The 18,609-nt window shown below is 40.4% G+C and overlaps 2 protein-coding genes across 3 annotated transcripts in view; one reads left to right on the top strand and one right to left on the bottom strand.

Moving 5' to 3' along the window:
• Nucleotides 1-18,609, top strand: part of LOC148373626 (netrin-G1-like) — a 197,150-nt gene that overhangs the window by 139,993 nt on the left and 38,548 nt on the right. The gene's annotated exons all lie outside the window — the stretch shown is intronic.
• The window catches only part of LOC148373625 (guanine nucleotide exchange factor VAV3-like), a 77,006-nt gene continuing 61,263 nt past the window's right edge, over nt 2,867-18,609 (bottom strand). For both annotated transcript variants that reach the window (XM_088327429.1, XM_088327436.1), the window contains 5 exons: nt 13,476-13,563; nt 10,340-10,469; nt 6,416-6,463; nt 5,501-5,649; nt 2,867-4,039 (listed from right to left, as the gene is read on the bottom strand). In XM_088327429.1, coding sequence (XP_088183555.1) covers nt 3,998-4,039; nt 5,501-5,649; nt 6,416-6,463; nt 10,340-10,469; nt 13,476-13,563 — 457 coding nt within the window. In that variant the 3' untranslated portion in view covers nt 2,867-3,997. The remainder of the gene's footprint in view (nt 4,040-5,500; nt 5,650-6,415; nt 6,464-10,339; nt 10,470-13,475; nt 13,564-18,609) is intronic.

The following is an 18,609-nucleotide window of genomic DNA, read 5'->3' as shown; positions in this document are numbered from 1 at the left end:
AAGGCAGTCGGACTCCTGGAGCAGGGAGCATGGACAAGGTGGGAGAACACATTACAGCGCAAAGTGACCTTGTCAAACATCATGCAAGCAAACCTCCACCGTGTCCGGTTCCTTGTCCAGGTAGTTTACGATGTCCTACCAAGCCCAGTGAAGCTTCATGTGTGGGGAAAGAGCAAGACACTCTCCTGTCCCCTTTGCTCTGTAAGAGGCTCCTTGGAACACCTCCTCAGCAGCTGCCCAAAGGCCCTGGCTGATGGTCGCTATCGCTGGCGCCATGACCATGTTCTGAAAGTAGTTGCTGAGAGTATCGCCCTAGTAATCAAAACAGGCAAATGACAACACACCCTGATCAAGGCAGTCAATTTCATCAAGGCAGGAGAGAAACCTAGGGCTTGTGCACAGACAACAACAGGAGTCCTCCACATTGCCTCTGATTGGAAGTTCCACGTCGACCTTGGGAAACAACTAAGGTTCCCCCAGCACATATCAGTAACATCACTCCGACCAGACATGATAATCACCTCTGAGGCTTCGAAACCTCTTATAATGCTGGAAGAGCGCTTTGAGGAAGTTAGTGAAACGCACAAAGTACCAGGAGCTGGTGGAGGAGTGCAGGGGCAGGGGCTGGAAAGTTTTATTTTGAGCCAATAGAGGTTAGCTGCAGGCGTTTTGCTGGATAATCCTAGAGCAACTGGGAAGCAAGTTGAGGCGTGATTGACCTCGGCTGGGTCACCTGGGCGAGAGTGTCTGATGTTGCGAGACCCGAAACATTCACGAAGCCAGGATAGATCACTAATGATGCGTCCCAGTTGCCTCCAGGAGATGTTTCTTTCAAGTAAAAGGAAAGTGCTGTAGCACACTGGTTGAAAAAATAAACCGTAAAATTCGGACAATAAACCGCAACCTTTTTTACACTTTTTCAACCATGCAGCTTGTGCAACGGTGCGACCAATTTATGCATTACAAGAATGAGACACATTGAATATACGTACGTGTCCTTGATATATCAAAAGCCCTTTTGGCAGGCATTCAAAGAAGTTGAAGACGACCAGGGGACGTAATAGTGAGTTACTTTGGCTTTAAAGTTTACGGGTGTCTTGTTTCAGACTGATTGTGACGTTTCTTGAAAGAATTTATTTTGAAATGATCCTCATATCTTGAAATCCAAAGGTTTGCACTTTCCAAAGAATGATGTATTTTAGTAAATAGTGACATTGTACAGACACGTATTTGTTTATCAAAGGTCCACCGGTGGGCCGTCGGTAACGTAAGGGGGTTAAGGTACTGTGTATTACTAAAGCCCATCCCAGCCATCTCCGGGCAGTGGGGAGGGTACACCCTGAACTGGTTGCCAGCCAATCGCAGGGCACACGGTGACAGACAATATTTAAAATATTGTACATGTAATTTAATGTGTCACATTATAACTTGTTGCCCATGTCCACTTATCTAAATCGTTTGATCGAAATTAGTGACCTGGAAAATCAAAGAGCAAAAACGTGGGCTGTTCTTATGAATTCAGATTTTAAAGCAGACACATGGAGCCCGGCTGAACTTACACCATTGTGGGTGTGAACAAACCTACTTGCTTTGCAGCCCGTTTGAGCTATACCATTGGTTTCTAAAAAGTAATTTGCTTGGGTAAAAGTATGCAAAGTATGCTCTTAAGAACTCCAGTAGACCTTCATAAGCAGATGCTGTTAATTTAGTCTTGTTATTCAGATGTCTCAATCGTGAAATAGGGAATTAGCATTCATATTCATCGAGATCTTGCTACACCAAACGTGCTAACACTTGAACCTCATCGTTTCAACTACTCAATCCTTCCTTCCTTTCCAAGAACACTGGATAAGACACGCTTGTGTGAACACCAAGTCAGAAGTGGGAATGACACGCAGGCAATGTTGGGCGTGTTACTAAAAAAGGTAATTAGTTAAAGTTACCAGTTTCCTTATTTAAAAGGTTATCATGGTAAACCACTCGGATTTTCTTATTCATGTCTGGGTAATGTCCAAGACATTTTTTTTTAGAATAGAATAGAATATAATATACCTTTATTGTCTTTCTTCAGGAATTGTGTATTGCAACAATCATTTTACAAATAAATAGACAAAAATTTAGCACTCTTTTTTGTAACTCAATTTTTACTGTGTTTTTTCTCTTTTTTGAACACACGACAAAGAACAAAGGGGGGAGGGGGAAACAAAAATTAAAAAAACAAAAAAAAAAAAAGCACAAAGAAAAAAAATCAAAACAACATTTAAGTGTTGGGAAATATCTTCCATGTTCAAGTCATTCTTCAAAGTCCAGTCTTCATGGTCCGTAAGTGGTGTTCTTGTTTTCCCTATATTCTATCCATTTTTTCCATCAGTCCATGCATTGGGTCTCCTGTGTTGGCATTAGGAATGTAGTCCTCTCCATTACAAATGTTTCCTCCACTGTTCCACGGTGGGGAGATCTTGTTTGTGCCATAGTCTTATTATCACTCTTTTGCCAGCTATCACATTTTTAACCAGGTACTCATCCTTTCTCTGTAATATTTCTTCTAATGGCCAAAATAAGGCACCTTGAATCTTTTAGGTATCCCATATCCCAATTTTTTCTTTAAAACAAACCATATTTTTTCCAAGTACAGTGTTCTTGTGTTCTTGGGAAAAGCCAAAATATATGCATATGCTCAACGTCTACCTCTCCACATGCTCTCCAGCATTGTTATTGAACCTCGCAAAAAACTCTAATTTGGGGGGGTAATAAAAAAATCTGAAGAAGTTCTTCCAATTGAATTCCCTCAGAATCTGGGAGCTAGTGGATGTGCACTATGTTTTACAAATACTCCACCACTTGTTTTGCTATTTTCTCCTTTCTCGTTTTCTTTCATTATAGAGTGATAAACGTCTACTGCATGCCATTAACATTCATACATATTGGAAATTGCTTTAAAATAATTACCTTTGTAGGCTCTTTCAAAAATATGTATGACTTTCTGACTAGTCCCAGTTTTAGTTCTTTGTGAAAGTAGTCTTTTAATTGAAGGTAACGGAAATTCTCACTTCAATGTCTTTTACTGTAAATACTGTGTTCATGTTTTTCCCCATTGATTTACTGTTGGTTTGTTGGTTCTGTATAAGCCACGCTCCCTCCCCACTCGCTGCCAATCATTTGCTCTTGGTGACACAACCAAATAAATATTTGCATATAAACTGACCCCCCAATTTAAATTTTTATTTAAACATTTTCAACACGGCTTGGATGAGAGCATAAATGGTAGGGAGGATATCAGAATATCAGTAGAGAGAAATTACTCTACCTCGTACCCTGTGCTTAAAATGGTGCCTATATGTATTCCGTTGGATTTTGTGGTAACATACAAACACGACCCACCATTCCGAACATTGTTTTCAGCATTGTGCTGTTGGCAGATTAAGGGTTGCATGTAACGTGTTACAGTGTTTGTTACGGAGAAAAGTAATTGCGTTTCAGGTATGTGTCTCTTTGTAACGCGTTAGTCCCATCGCTGCACGTCGATAAATTTGCCTCTATTCTGTTAAAAAATTAACAGACGTACCTGGTGATTGATTGTTGAACCAATTAAATAATCAATTTATTTGCCTGACTCCTGAATACAAGACAGTTTCAGCCTCAGCCTGGCGCCAGTTAGCCAGACATGGCTGACCTGCTGCCGGCTGACTGAACCTCAGCTGCTAACGCAACATGACGACAGCCGAGGCAACTTTCACACCAGCACGCACAGTCATCAATAAGACAAGGTGAATCTTGAGGAGGAAGGGGACGCAAGGAGGGCAAGGTGGAGAAGGGGATCCAGATACGAATCCAGGACCTGACATGTGCTCCGCTTTGGGTCCCGTCAGCACGAGTTACAGCTTTTAGGGGACCTTGGAGGGAGTGGTCCCTTCTTGTTAGGCGACATATTGGAGATGTGGCATGCAGAGGAAGTGACTCAGTGTCAAGGTTGCAAGGACGGACATTTGTCACCCGATCAGTCCTCTTCTTCTACGTAAGTGGATGGAAACCAGCCCACCTGCAGAAAAAAAAAATCACACACATGATATGGATGGTGAGAACGATAAATTAATGATGGACGTCAGTGGTCAGCAAGCTTTTTGTACCATGGGCCCAATAGTAACATTAATAAAAATAACAACAATAATAAGCCCAAATCAACTATGTAATCACTAAACCTCTCAGGATGTAGATGACATAGGAGAAGACAGTAGAGCGTTTTTTTTTTATTATTATTATTTTTTGGACCTGCGAAGCTCTGAACCCCCGAACGTGGAACCACGAAGTAGACACCCCTTAAAAAATGCTTTAAAAAAAAAGTTTTTTTTTTTATTATTATTATTATTTATTTATTTATTTATTTATTTATTTAGACCCGCAAAGCTCTGAACCCGCGAACGTATAACCGCGACGTAGCGAGGTCCCACTGTAGTCGGCACACTCACTGCTCCGATCCGGGTTCGATTTGCATTGCATACAATCTACAGTAAGAGCTACCATAATAACTCGTGTATAACTGTCTCGCATTTCTTACAGTCTTGCGGTATATTAGTTACAATTGATCTGTTGCTAATGTAATTTAACTAAATCCTTAAGCATTGCAGGCAACGGGAATCTAACCAGTGTCGCAGTGGTGAGAATATTAAAACCAGAATAACTAGACCACCAGAGAATATAGATGAAATATGAAAAGGCATTGGATTTTGTTTCATCATCACACTACATTTAGCTACTGTCATGTTAGAGAATGGGGGAAAGAGAAAGCCGTCCTGAAAATTATGAATAAAAAATCCGAACAAGGGAAAAACCTCCTTGGTGTATTTGAGGAGGAATCGGACTTCGAAGGATATTAAATTTAATCATGTTCTATTTTTTCTATTCTCTGACATTCATATCTGGCACCACAACCAAAACTAGTGTGATGATAAGATAAGACCCAATACTTTTTCATGTGCCATCTACAGCATGTACCTAGTGGCCAAGTTGTAATACTTATCCGGAGATGGAATAAGAGCTTGCTCTGTCCACTCCACGCATCTGCCCGGTATTGCAGTACTTCCGGGAGCGGTGCATTCGCAATGATCGCAGCAAGGCTTTGAGGCCAGGACCTCTGCCTTTTGGCTGAGAGTAAGTGTCCCGGCACCTTGGCTTTGAAGCGTATTATGAACAGACCGATAACGGATAATGGATAAGTAATAAAGAAAATAGAACAATACCCCTTAACCCCCCCCCCCCCCCCTCTTGTCATGATTGCCGAAATCGATGACCTTCGTTACCATTGCTATGCAATGGTGGTTGGTGATGATTTTTGACTGATCAGTAATTGCACAAATATGGTAGGATAACGCTATGCATTTTCAATTTGTACGTATATCAGGTGCACTGGATTAGAATGCGCACATTCAAATTTCAGGCAAATTTGGGGGTTTTAGGTGCGCCTAATAGTCCAGAAAGTACAGTAAATGGTATTGTGCCCAACCTTGCCAGACGCCTCTCCCTCCCACCAGCCATTGGGCGTCTTGGTGTAGACGTTGATCACGTCCCCTCGCAGGAGTGACAGCTCCCACGCTGCTCTGGAGCTAAAGTCGTAGCGGGCAACAGCCACGGCCAGCACCCTGGGAGAAAACACTGTACACCACAAGAGGGTCGTGTAACATGAAGCAAGCGTGCATTTATGAACTGGTGAACGACATGGGAGGAAGCTAACATTCAGGAATTTCTAATGAGGGCGAGGATCAAGAAAATGTAAGGACTTGTAAATCCGGGCACAAGTGCAGAGAGTGATTTTTGAGAAGGTGCTCTTGTTCCGGTTAACAACATTGACGGTTTTCAATGTCGACATGGATCATTCTATGAAAAACACTAATATAAAAATATTTAGTATATTTATAGATAAAATTGGATATTCACTATTGTGTGTGTGACTTTAAACAGCAACAATACAACACAAGAAAATATTGTTACATAAATATTTGATACTAATGGTTACTAAATGCTACTAAATCAATCACAGTAAATATACATAACAAAGGCAGGATGATATAAAATTTCATGAAACACAAAATTAATGTTGCTAAACTGAAATGGAAAAACATTGCATAATATGCAAACAATGTTAGGATAATATTACTTTGATGTGTTTGTTGTTGTGTGTATTGAGTTTTGTACAGCTGTATTTAATTGCATCAGTACAGAAAATTCTGATTCTCAATATTTTTCTTTTAATATGTGCGGGTCTGTTTTGATTTTCTGTCTTTTTTTTTTTAGCTCAGTCTTGACCCAATCGGCTGACTGCTGCACATCAAGACTTTATTTTGCATTATTTATACGGGGAGTGGAGAAAAAAAATGTCATGCAGCAAACCAGAGAGCATATAAAGGCCGTGTAGATGTACCTGACCAGAAAGGAGAGGAGGAGGGAGGAACAAAGCTGCCAGAAGTAACTACACATAGAAACACAGCCAAAGGAAGACAAAGAGAGACGGATAGAAAGAAAACATGGAGACAAGGAGGAGAGAGCAAGAGAGATAGTTGGCAAAGTCAAAGACCAGCAAAGAAAGCAGCACTGAGTGGGAGACGAGTGCAAGGAGATCCTTACAACATCTATTTTAAGTCATACTGACCAACAGGAAAGTCAACTTCTATCGGTGTCATGGCATCTGTTAGAAATTTAATTTATTTGAATTTTTCAATTAATTCAGTTATGATTTCCTTTTTGGTATCATGAGTCATAGTTTCCGAAAACACCAGCAACAATAACTCTAAGGTATTCCCAAATTCTTAAACACGCAAAATTTGAGGAAATAGTACCAGTATTTTGCATACACTCTATGTACAGTATATTTCATCGGCAAAGGCAACAGCGGTCAATACGAAGCTTTCCGGGAATAAAAAAAACAAGGAAAACGGCAATACCGGCACTAACACCAAGCTAGCCGATTCCAAATCACATGGTGGGCAGACTGGCTGACTGGGAACCAACAACGAAAAGTAGCAATGGCTACGGTGACAAATGCAAAGTCGGCTGGGAAACCAAGGAACACAGCAAAACCGACCGTAACACCAGGCTAGCCGATCAAAAAAGATGTGGTGAGAAGCCAGGCTGACTGGGAACCAACAACAAAAAGCGGCTACAGCGAAAAATGTGAATTCCCTCTGGTTTTACACTAAGGGACACCGCAAAACAAGTGCTTACCCCTGGCTAGCCAACCAAACAACACACGGTGGACAGCCAACGGGTGCCAACTAGGTGCAAACAAAACAGGAAAGCTCTCAGCATCCCTGACGCTAACGGGGAGCAAGCTGCAGAAATTTATACCAACCACAACACACACGGCAAAAAAACGCCAAAGAAAAGCCACAATCACCTACCTACAGGCAGAAATGAGTGGTATGCAATTGCTCTTTACTCCTATTACTTTCTGTTTCGGACCTGCCTTACATTTTGAGTTATTGGAATTCGCTATTTTGAAAGTCTTGTGTTCCCTTATTGGCAACACAGCTCTTCGGAAAACTAGGCAGATGGGTCAAATCTGAGACTTCATTTCACAAGTCCCCTGGTGCATGGAATATCATGCATCATTTTTGCTTAATTGTGGCAAGGAATACTACACGTTCTCTGCCTGAATGAAAAAAAAAAATCGGTTAAGTAATACCTTTAAGGCTTTGAAGGTCGTACTATTGTTTTTGGCCATTGGTGCATTTAACCTTGTGTCTTAAGAAATCTACTCAGCAACAAGCGGTGAGGTCAATTTCCTGAGGTGAGGCTTATATTTCTACATACATCTTGTCAAATAAATGCCTCGCTGGCAGAGAGACATCTGATTTTTTTCCACCCAGCCTATAAAGGAGTCTTGTTTTCATTGTATTTATTTCTTTTTCTTTTTTGTTTGGCATGGCTTCTGTCTCCACAGAAACCTTTGCCCACACTCCCCAGCTCTAAGTCTATGGGGGCGGATGACTTACGGCAATAATAATCAATCCAAGAATGCACTGAGGCATCAGTGGCTCTGTCAAGGCATCTTCACACTGAATAGCACTGACTCTTTGAACGTGCTTAAGAAAAGACGATGGTGCACAAACACACTTGCGCTCACAAAAGGCTAAAGTGAGCAGCTAACTCCCGTACTTTTTATATGCAAACTTTTTCCCTGGGTTGTCTTCCTGTCACGAGACTTGGGGGTTTCCCCTCAGGTTTGTGTCAGTCACTTTTCTCTTTCTTTTGGTTTTCTTCTACTCGGTTGGTTGTGTGTGTGACATGTCGTGTCCTGTCAGGAAAATTGTGCATGCATGTCGGAGGAAAGTTGCGTGCTATCCAACTGACGCTCCAGAGTAGGGGGGTTCCCATTGCTCGCCTGGAGCACCTAACTCTGACTGGGAGTACTTTGCTTATCCCTGGTGAGCTGTCCGGATGCCTTTCATTCCCCTTTATATTTACCGTTACCATAAAATTTGGACTCTAAACCGTGACTTTTCTCACGCTTTCAACCCTACGCCTTTTGCAATGATGTGGCTAATTTATGCATTTTATCTAGCGGTGCCAGGGGCGCCCGAGCAGTAGAGGTAAGAGTGAAACAGGTGGTATACATGTGTCTAGGAAGATGCAGTTTAATGTAACTTGTGGAAGTCTTCAGAACCCCCTGCCTTTAAAACATGGCTACACAATATACTCTTTTTACTTCAATTAAAAACAAATCAAATTTCATCTTAGAGGATGTGACGGTAAATTCTATACTCATTGGGCACGTTTGCTTCACTATTTTGGAATGCGCCCACCTGAAAACGTAGTATATTAAACCTGGATGTCAGGGTCTGGTGACTCCTAACTCTAAATTTCTACCAGCCTTCTAGGGCGAATTGAATGAGTTTGTAGTTTTGTAAAGATTCAATATTCTTGAAATCACAACTTTGGACTAATCAACTAGTATTGCTATAACTGATAGGATCATCCTTTTCGTTTTTATCTTGAAAACCTGCTGCTGGAGGCTTTCAGTCATTTTCGAACGGCCTGACATCTTGGAAGATCAGTGAAAGTGGAAGTTAGAATGCCAGTTAAATATGAGTTGACAGATAATCAAGGAAATTTGCACTGTGTGCTAGGTTAGCGTTATTATGTGGGATGCACCTGAAAGTATTCGCTAATTTTGATCAGTGTATTTTTGACTAAATAAAGTTTTTTTGTTGTAATGCCTTATCTAGTTTGTGTTGTAGTAGAATGGCATAGACACAAATCGTCCCTAAACTGTTGAGCAGTGAAGATTTTGCTCTCCAGTACATATTCTGGATTTTCAAGACCATAGGGCGCACCGTGTTAAAAAGCGCAGTCTTTGTAGCTGGTTATATTTCTGTATTTAACATCTTCACAGGGCGCACCTTCCAATAGGTGGCGGATGCTCTTTGCTGCGGCTGTCTTACAACAACATAGACAACCATACAAGTGTGCGGTTTTAAAAAATAAAAAGCAGGAGTGAAATTAAGTTTGGTTGTGGTTTATTTAGGTATTGATTACAAAGCAAACTTGTTTGAGGTCATTTTTCAGCTTTCTCCACTTGAGAACCATCGATTCAATAATGTTCATTTCTTTCGCAGCTGATCGGTTTCCATGTTCTTCCGCTTAGCATAGAAAGCAACCCACCATTGCAGTCAAAACACGGAAAGCATTTAATGGAGGGAAAGTGAGGTTTTGGATTTAATTGATATTTGGGGGGACAACTATGTTCAGCATCTGGTAGCACATTAGCTTTTAATTGCTAGATACACTACAGCGTTAGCATCCATGAGTACTTTCGCAAACAATGGATGTATTGTGTGTGACGTCATGTGTCCTCTTTTACGCAAACATGACATGATGGCGTTGACACAGGAGACGCATAGAAGTCAAAGGGGATTGCAGACAAGTTGCATTTTTGTTCGAAATGTGAACATTTTCCCAAAAACAACGGATTTCCCCCAAAAATTGCAATTGAGCATTCAGCTCTGCAGTGTAAACCTAGCCTTACATACACGTCCACTTGATTTGACTTTAATATGCAACTTGAAATTTGTTTATGTCCATCATCTGTTTCATTTCTGTCCTTGTCGTCCTATCTATAAAACTGCTTTATTACAGTGACATCTTGGCGAGAAACACGCTTTTTATCATAGACACAGCATGATTTTTTGCGGGAGGAAAAAATATTTCTCAACAAAAGCCCGCGAGACAAGGCCCTTAAATAAATTCAAATCATTTCTCAGCATCCACCTGCACTTAGAACTGGGTGAATCTCCAGCTGTCAGACACAAAAGTCTCCCAGGCAAAGTCTTTGCAAGGATGCACTCACCGCTGCCAGTCTTGCTAATGGCCCAAGGCGTGCTTCCGTTGGAGCATTCCCGGTAAGGGACCCGCAGATTGGTGTCTAGACTGCTGAAGCCTTCTTTTAAGGAGTGCTGTTTGTAATACTCCACCAGCTCCTGCATGAGACCAAAAGATACATCACAGAATAAAGTACTAATCTAATCAGGAGCTGACAAGTGTTAATATTCCAAAAAGCAGTCAATCCATGCCCGCAACGTATACGTTTTTCTTGCATTTTTTAAGTTTTGAGGGTTTTTCCAAATTGCCGTTTGACAATTTTTGTATGTAAAATTGTCTTTTTTTGCGGTTAATCAAAAAAAAACTTGTTTCTTGTTCGACCGAATTGGTTTTGCCCATTATTTGGATCATCTCAGTCAGTAGTAGCAGACGACAACATAATCATAATTGCAGATATTGTCGCGGTATTCTACATAGCATTTCTTGCTGTGAGTAAGAAGGTTCTGCGTTGTGTTTGTAAGGTTCATTATCGCTTAATAATGGGAATTGCAATCAATAAAATTGGGAGCAAATGGCCGAGGTTACAGGTATGTCAATTAGTCTCTTGATCAATCTCTTTCTAATGATGACTACAAATATGAAACTGGAGCTGCCCAAAACTGACTTCTAACAAAATCCCTAAAATATTTCTCATTTTGTTTTCAACAAATTTACAACGTTGGAACGTTGATAAACAAAGTCGTGTCTGCACGATGTCACCGAGATAAGTCATCGTTGGAAAGCGTAAACTCTTGGGATTCAACGTATGTTGACCATTTCAAAATGTACTCATGAGAGAAACATCACAATCAGTCTGAAATCAGATACCGGAAAACTATAAAAACAGATATCTCACCCAAAAGTGCTAGGAAGTTCCACTCATGACACGGTTCTTTGCAAATACGGTGTGGTTACAATCACGAATGTCCAGTGAATCCAATCGTGTAAAATATTTGCTAAAAAAACATACGATAACGCGGACAGATTTTTTAAAAATCCTCCTAAAAGCGTTACTGCATTTTTTATAATCTTTGTTTTAAACCGTCTGTTTGACTCCAGTAATCCCCTTTTTAAAATAAACAGACCCGTCAGTTCATTTCAAGACTTCTTTTAGCCTCTGACCTTTTGATTGCCACCTCCCACCGTCCAATAGCAAACTTTTTTCACGCTACTTAGCCTGTGACAACCTACGAAAGCCTGTATTGAAAAAATAAATGTCATGACCAATTAGGCTTCCAAAATATCTCGCCAATAGTGACCAATTCAAACGTGGAGTGACACATTGGTTAGCCGATAAAATTACTAACATAAGTGCGTCCACATTTATGGTGTGTATTCAAATTTGAGTTGAAAAAGCAAATGTCCACAAAGCCAATCATGATTTATTTTAACACACCATTATCACGCCCAAGTGTGCACAGTCATTGGAAAGAGAAGTTCAACATTCAGAATTCTCTCATAATTTCTAAAAAATGGCCAAAGTAAAATACACGTATGAAAGATGTTTAGGGCTGTGAACTGGTCATCTCCAAATGGACAATTTTGGAAATGCTTAGAGCTACATATAGAAAAAATTATAAATTACAAGGTTTAGGTTTTAGTAAACAAATTTAACAAAATACTAGGTAAGGCTCCCAGCTATTACCTTGCTTGTATTCCAGCTATGCTGCACTTTTGGCATTTAATTGCAAAAAAAAAGATCCAGGGGAGAATTAGAACCTTCTAATTCTGTTTGATCTACCTCGGATTACTCATTGTTAGTAGCACTTGCAGTCATTATTTTAGTTTGGGACAAAACTTTAGAGTTCTATCTTTCAAAAGAGACCAAAGCTGTCCAAATTCTCCAAATATTCCAAGAACAGCACTCAATTTATTTTGGGTACATCTTGGATTGGGATTTTAGAAAGATTTTACAGGAACGATAAGGGTTATATCAGCCTTCCAGATTGGCTAAAATGTTTAAAACTACTTAATAAATTAATTCTGCTTTAGAACACTCAAAAATGCATTGTATCTTACCTAAATTATGTAACTTATTTAACATATAACTTATTTTAAATGCCAACCTGCATCAAAACATACTTATCTACAAACCCTCTAAAAATATTAAGAGATGTAGTCACCACCTTATTCCTCACTGTACTAATTAAGGGGTTGGCAAACCAAAATTTTGAAAGAGCCATATTGGACAAAAAAAAAGTTCTGAGTCACAACGATTTTAAAGCTTTATTTAAGCCTTGTAAGGAAGGCAACACATGCCAGGAATGTTTGTGTCATGTTTGTCCTACAGAAACCATATAATTTTCCATTATCAAACATGTTTTTAAAAGCTGAGCCGCTTGTTGCTGAAACCTGTACTAAGATACCCTCTAGTTGGTATCCTCTAACGTTATTTAGCAATGTCTACTCACTTTACCTGCCGTGTCACCCTATCGTTAACCAAATGTACTTCATATTACTTAGATACAGTCAGGATCAACAGAAGCCACTTTTCCGTATCTGGCCTGGCTTGTTGATGTGTTTTTTTTTGGAAAAGTCCTGTCTGGCTTGTTGATTTTTGGGACAGATGAATGGCTTGTACCAAGTGGTTAACCCTCTTATTTCCTTTATTAAGTCTTCTCTGTATTTTAGAGCTATCCTGTATACCCACTTCCTGGAGAGTGTTCTTCACATCAATAGATGTTGTAAAGTGATTTATCCTAAAGAGTTTTGGTGATCATCCGTCACTATTGTATTCTGTGGACGACCAGGCCTTTTTCAATTACCAACCTCACCAATGAATTCCTTTATTCTTCGAATGTACCACGCTGTTTATTTGGCTCCTGTATGTCCAAATATTTTTGGCGCTAACTGCATGTTACATAGATGCAGCACATACCTCCCTTGTTCCTACATTTATCACACACCTATTCGCACATTGTATCTTATGGACACACCTATCGAAGAAACCCTCCATCTTTTTACTACTTGTTCATTCATTGTATTGATGTATTCATCTTGTTAGCATATTTTAATGATGGTGTTATGCTGCGAAAATTGACAACAGAACACTCTGAAACGAAAACCATCAAATAGACAAGATTACACCCATGATTCGGGCTTTGTGGAGCTTTTCGGAGCCTTACCAGCAGCGTTTTGAAGAGTCGGCTCTCCGCGATGTAAAAGCAGCTGTCCTTGGTCAGAATCTTAATGTGCTTGACTCTATCGTTGAACCTGCGCGAGAATGAATAAGAAATGTGTTGTTAATCAACGAGGCACGCTTCCAACAGCGGGACTGGCCTCCCGTGTTGAAAGTCACGAAGGTCTCTAAGATCGACTCAAAACCTCTTAAGAACATTCGACATTCACTCACATCAAATGAGAGCAATGTATAATGGCAGCTTGCAGTCACATGTGTTTTAATATGCTATCAGATTTAACCCTTTTGCTGCTCTGAGCATCGGGTGTTCTCAAGCTTGCAAATACAGGTGCAGTTGTGCCATGAAATGCAGGTCATAGCAGTATTTGGATTTATTTTACATGGACTTGGGTGTAAATATTTAGGATTTGAAGCGTGTCATGGATAGGGATGGGTGGATCAATCCAAATATTGATGTTATTGTTACTAAGTAAGTACTGGTCGGATTTATACTTTTGTCCTGGGATCAATACTTCATTCTCCACATAAATTCTAAAAATGCCACTTCTCTATGTAGATATCGCAGCCCTTCTCTCTCTCACCTAGCATCGTCCAGTCTTAAACAATAAAATTTGTGTTAGAATTAGCACGCTAACAGCAGGTCAAGTATCCCAGTTTTTTTTTAATCATTACATGGACTTTGTTCATAATGGATGTTTACCTTTTTATTGATGTTTTATTTCAAAAAGAGCATAACACATAAGGCAAGGTGCTCAAATAGGATAGTATTTAATCATTAAAACATAAAATGGGTAACAAACAAACGGTCAATTAACATCTAAAGTATCCAAACAAGAAAACCAAAACCAACCTCAGAAACAAATTTGAAACTGGATAAAGGGGATGGCGGTGTAAGTGGTACACCAGGCCCTGTCCAAAATGTCCTGATGAAGACATGGGATAATAAGGGGGCTAGAAGAACCAATTTGTCTGAATAGTGGTCCGACTAAAGAGAATAAAATACATTCTCCTAAGGGTTTATGTTTGAAAATCATCCACTTTTGGATTTACCACTGTTTCCTGTTGTTTTTGCATGCGTTTAAACATTGCCGGGCACCATGGGTTTCATTTATTTTTCATGTGTGAAAATTTTAATATTTGCTTTGGCGTTATTTTGTTTTCATTTTCTGAGAAGGCTTTCTGTCGCTCCATGTGAATGGTGTCTTCAAAGTGGATCATATGTCTTGTTCAACTGCTAAATCAAGAGGCATTGACAGCCTCGTCTCCTAGTAATAACCGCAGTAAAAAACTTTGTTCTAGTGTATTTTTTCATCTGCAGGTTGTAAAGCAGTTACTTATAAATCTATCTTCTCTGAAGGGATGATTTAGATAATATTGTCTTATACCCACAATGCCCAGCAGTAAAAAAAATAGATGAACTCTATAAGACACCACAGGTTTCTTTCGAGGTTTTTTCCCTGTAAGCACGTGGAGCCATTGCATACAGCTGCATAGCACCAAACATAAGGTCTTCAAACTAACACGGCAGCGGCTGTCACAATAGTTGTGCAGGCTAAAAGCAATGACTTGGAACATGCGGCTCATTGTTTGCAATGAGCCGCATGCTGTTTCTCCAACATTTTAAGTGTCAAACAGACTTTTCATGCTGCTCTGATAGATTTGTGTGACACCTAAAAAACAGGTTTACATGGCGGCACGCATGGATGCTGCTGCGGCTAGTTGCTCTCCAGCTAATCTTCTATTTATTGCCGTTCTCTTGTCTTTTTTGCTTTCTTTTTTGGACACATGTGTGGCCAAAAATACTTACAGTAGGGACGAACTTATTCGGTTGGGTGGGCGTCTAAATTTCGACTTTTCGGGCACTTTTCACACCGCCTATGATATACCGAGCGAACTTCAAAGAGATCCGGCATCCTTGTGGACAACTATTCCTCCTAATAAACGACGACAACGGCGCCGTAAAGACAGAAAACAGAAGCGTGGTTGCCGTGCGGGTAGATGTGTGAAGCGTGCGAATTCAAAGGAGCAAGAAGGACGCGAGGATGTGACTAATTCCATCATTCATTCCTCGCCGGACAACCGACGCTTTAAAATCAACGCTCACGAACGGCCCCAACGGGGACATCTTTTGACGATCTCTACAAAGACTACAAAGACTTCAGCTAAGTCAAATGATTTAGCAAAGCTAAAATTTGGTCTTTTAAATATTAGATCGCTTGCTCCTAAAGCTTTACTTGTTGATAACAATATTTGTGATAATAAACTTAACTGTATTGGTCTGTGTGAAACTTGGTTACGCCCGGATGAGTATTTAGCGCTAAATTATGCTTCACCCCCTGACTATGCGAGTAGCCATGTAGCACACACGTTGAAAAAGGTGGCGGTGTCGCGCTCATTTCTGAAAAAACGCTCAAATTTAATCCTCGTACCTCTAATAATTATAAGGCGTTTGAGGCTCTTGTGATGCGGTCCTCTCTATTGTCAATTTATGTAATAACTATCTATCGCGCACCTGGGCCATACACAACTTTCTTGGACGAATTTGCTGAACTTTTGTCTGAACTAGTAACAAATGCAGACAAAATTATAATTATGGGGGACTTTAACATTCATATGAACTCCCCACTCAGTTCACTTACTATTGCGTTTAGGTCTCTAATTGATGCATTTGGTTTTAATCAACTGGTTGATTTGCCAACCCATAAAGATGGAAACACGCTAGACTTGGTTCTGACTCGAGGAGTTTTAACCTCAAACATTATGGTGTTACCGTGTACTACCGTTATCTCGGATCATTATTTAGTTACATTTGCTAAATGTAGTGTTAAAAAAGCTGAAGGATTTAGCGGACGCAATATAAGCACTGGCACAGTTTCTGAGCTCTTTGAACTCCTTCCTGGAGCAGTTGTGTCCTCTTCTTCATACAATGGCTCGATTGACTCACTCATGAATGAGTTCAATACTACCCTGACTAGTGTCCTGGATTCAATAGCGCTCATAAATCAAAAATCACGTCCTAAAAGACGCACGCCTTGGTTTACTGATGAAACTAGAACCCTTAAACAAGAATGCAGGAAATTGGAAAGAGGTTTTCCATCAAACCTGGTGTGACAGCTTGTTAAAGTATAAAGCAGCCCTTGCCTCTGCAAAGTCGGCCTACCTTTCAAAAGTGAATGCGTCTCAAAAGAACAATCCCAAAGTCATTTTTGACACTGTAGCATCGCTTAAAAGGCAACAGACTATCGCAGATAGTTCGACGCACTCTGCTCATGACTTAATAGTCTTCTTTACTAAGAAGAATCAATGCATACAGGAAGAAATTGCTAAAGACATTATTAATACCACACATACTAAAGGGTTGAAATCTACAGATGCACGACAGGGTGGCTGTCCAGGGAAATTGTCCAGTTTTAGTGAACTGTCACGTGATGATCTCAAACAGGTGGTGAATGCGGCCAAACCGACAACTTGCCAGTTCGACCCGCTTCCAGGTTCACTTATTAAAAGTCTTTTTGGCGTCCTTGGACCTTCAGTTCTAAATATTATAAACATATCACTCTCCTCAGGTGTAGTTCCAGCAGCTTTTAAGTCCGCCGTTATTAAACCCACACTGAAACGACCCAACCTTGATCCAGAAATCTTAAGTAATTATAGACCTGTGTCAAACCTACCTTTCCTTTCTAAAGTACTTGAAAAAGTAGTGGCACAGCAGCTGAATGATTTCATATCCGAGAATAACCTTTTTGAATCTATGCAATCAGGATTCAGGGCTAACCACTCTACTGAGACAGCTCTGATCAAGGTAACAAATGATCTCCTACTGGCAATGGATTCTGGCGCTTCATCACTTTTGCTGCTGCTGGATCTTAGTGCTGCTTTTGACACAGTGCACCACAATTTCCTACTAGAACAGTTGGAAAAATGATTTGGTCTCTCAGGAACCGTCCTCTCGTGGTTCGTAACATTGCTAAAATCCGTTCAATACTGTCTCAGTCGGATGCGGAAATTATAATTCATGTGTTTGTTACCTCCCGTCTCGATTACTGTCATGCACTACTCTCTGGTCTCCCGAAGTCTAGAATCAAGTCTCTTCAGCTGGTACAAAATGCCGCAGCAAGGCTTTTAACTAGGACAAAAAAGTACGATCACATAACACCGATTTTGGCTAACCTGCATTGGCTCCCAGTTAGCCTTAGATGTGATTTCAAGGTTCTCTTAGTATTATACAAAATCATAGGAATCATACATGGACTTTCAGATCTGATTTGGGGGCAGGGCGGCAGTAGCTCAGGAGGTAGAGCGCTCGTCTTGGGATCAAGGGATCACAGTTCGAATCCCGGCTCGTCCGTGTTACATGTCGAAGTGTCCTTGGGTAAGACAGTGAACCCCTAATACCCCCAATAAGCAGGTTAGCGCCTTACATGGTTGCAAGGCCGCAATTGGGAAATGTGGAGCACATTGTAAAGCGCTTTGGGAAGTCATTGACTTGAAAAGCGCTATATAAATGCAGATCATTTCATTTCATTTGCCCATACGTCCCGGTCCGAAGCCTACGATCTGAGAGTGCCGGTCTTCTGGTGATCCCAAGAGCAAAGAAGTGTTCTGCTGGTTCGAGAGCGTTCTCCATCCGGGCACCGGTGCTGTGGAATGCTCTTCCCCCTGAGATCCGATCTGCAACCTCAGTGGAAATGTTTAAATCTAAGCTTAAAACTCACTTCTACTCCATAGCATATGAATAACCTACTCTTCTCGTCGGCTGAAAAATAGTCTGTATAGTGTAATAATCTGTGAAGCCCTTTGAGACTCTTCGTGATTTAGGGCTATACAGATAAAAATGTCTTGACTTGTTTAAGGACTACTTCATGGGGAAAGAAGAAATGGGTATAAGGGACACATCTGCTCAGAACATGGAAAGAAAGTTACAAACATGTAGGGCAAAAAGACAGGCGAAAAGACTAGCTTTTGTTTTAGTCACGGAGCAGCTCACCCATTTGAAAACCAAAATTAGGGTTTTTCGACATTAGCAACAACGAAGGTTATTGACCAATTTATTTAAATTATTTATGTTTTACTTTCCTAACAATCAAAAATATGTCAAGTGTTATTTATGATTGAATATG

This window comes from Urocampus carinirostris, chromosome 1 (genome assembly GCF_059441175.1).
Source record: "Urocampus carinirostris isolate Australia breed hairy pipefish chromosome 1, RoL_Ucar_1.0, whole genome shotgun sequence".
NCBI classification, from domain to species: Eukaryota; Metazoa; Chordata; class Actinopteri; order Syngnathiformes; family Syngnathidae; genus Urocampus; species Urocampus carinirostris.
Note: the sequence above shows the minus strand (reverse complement) of the source record. Positions and strands in the feature narration are given on the sequence as shown.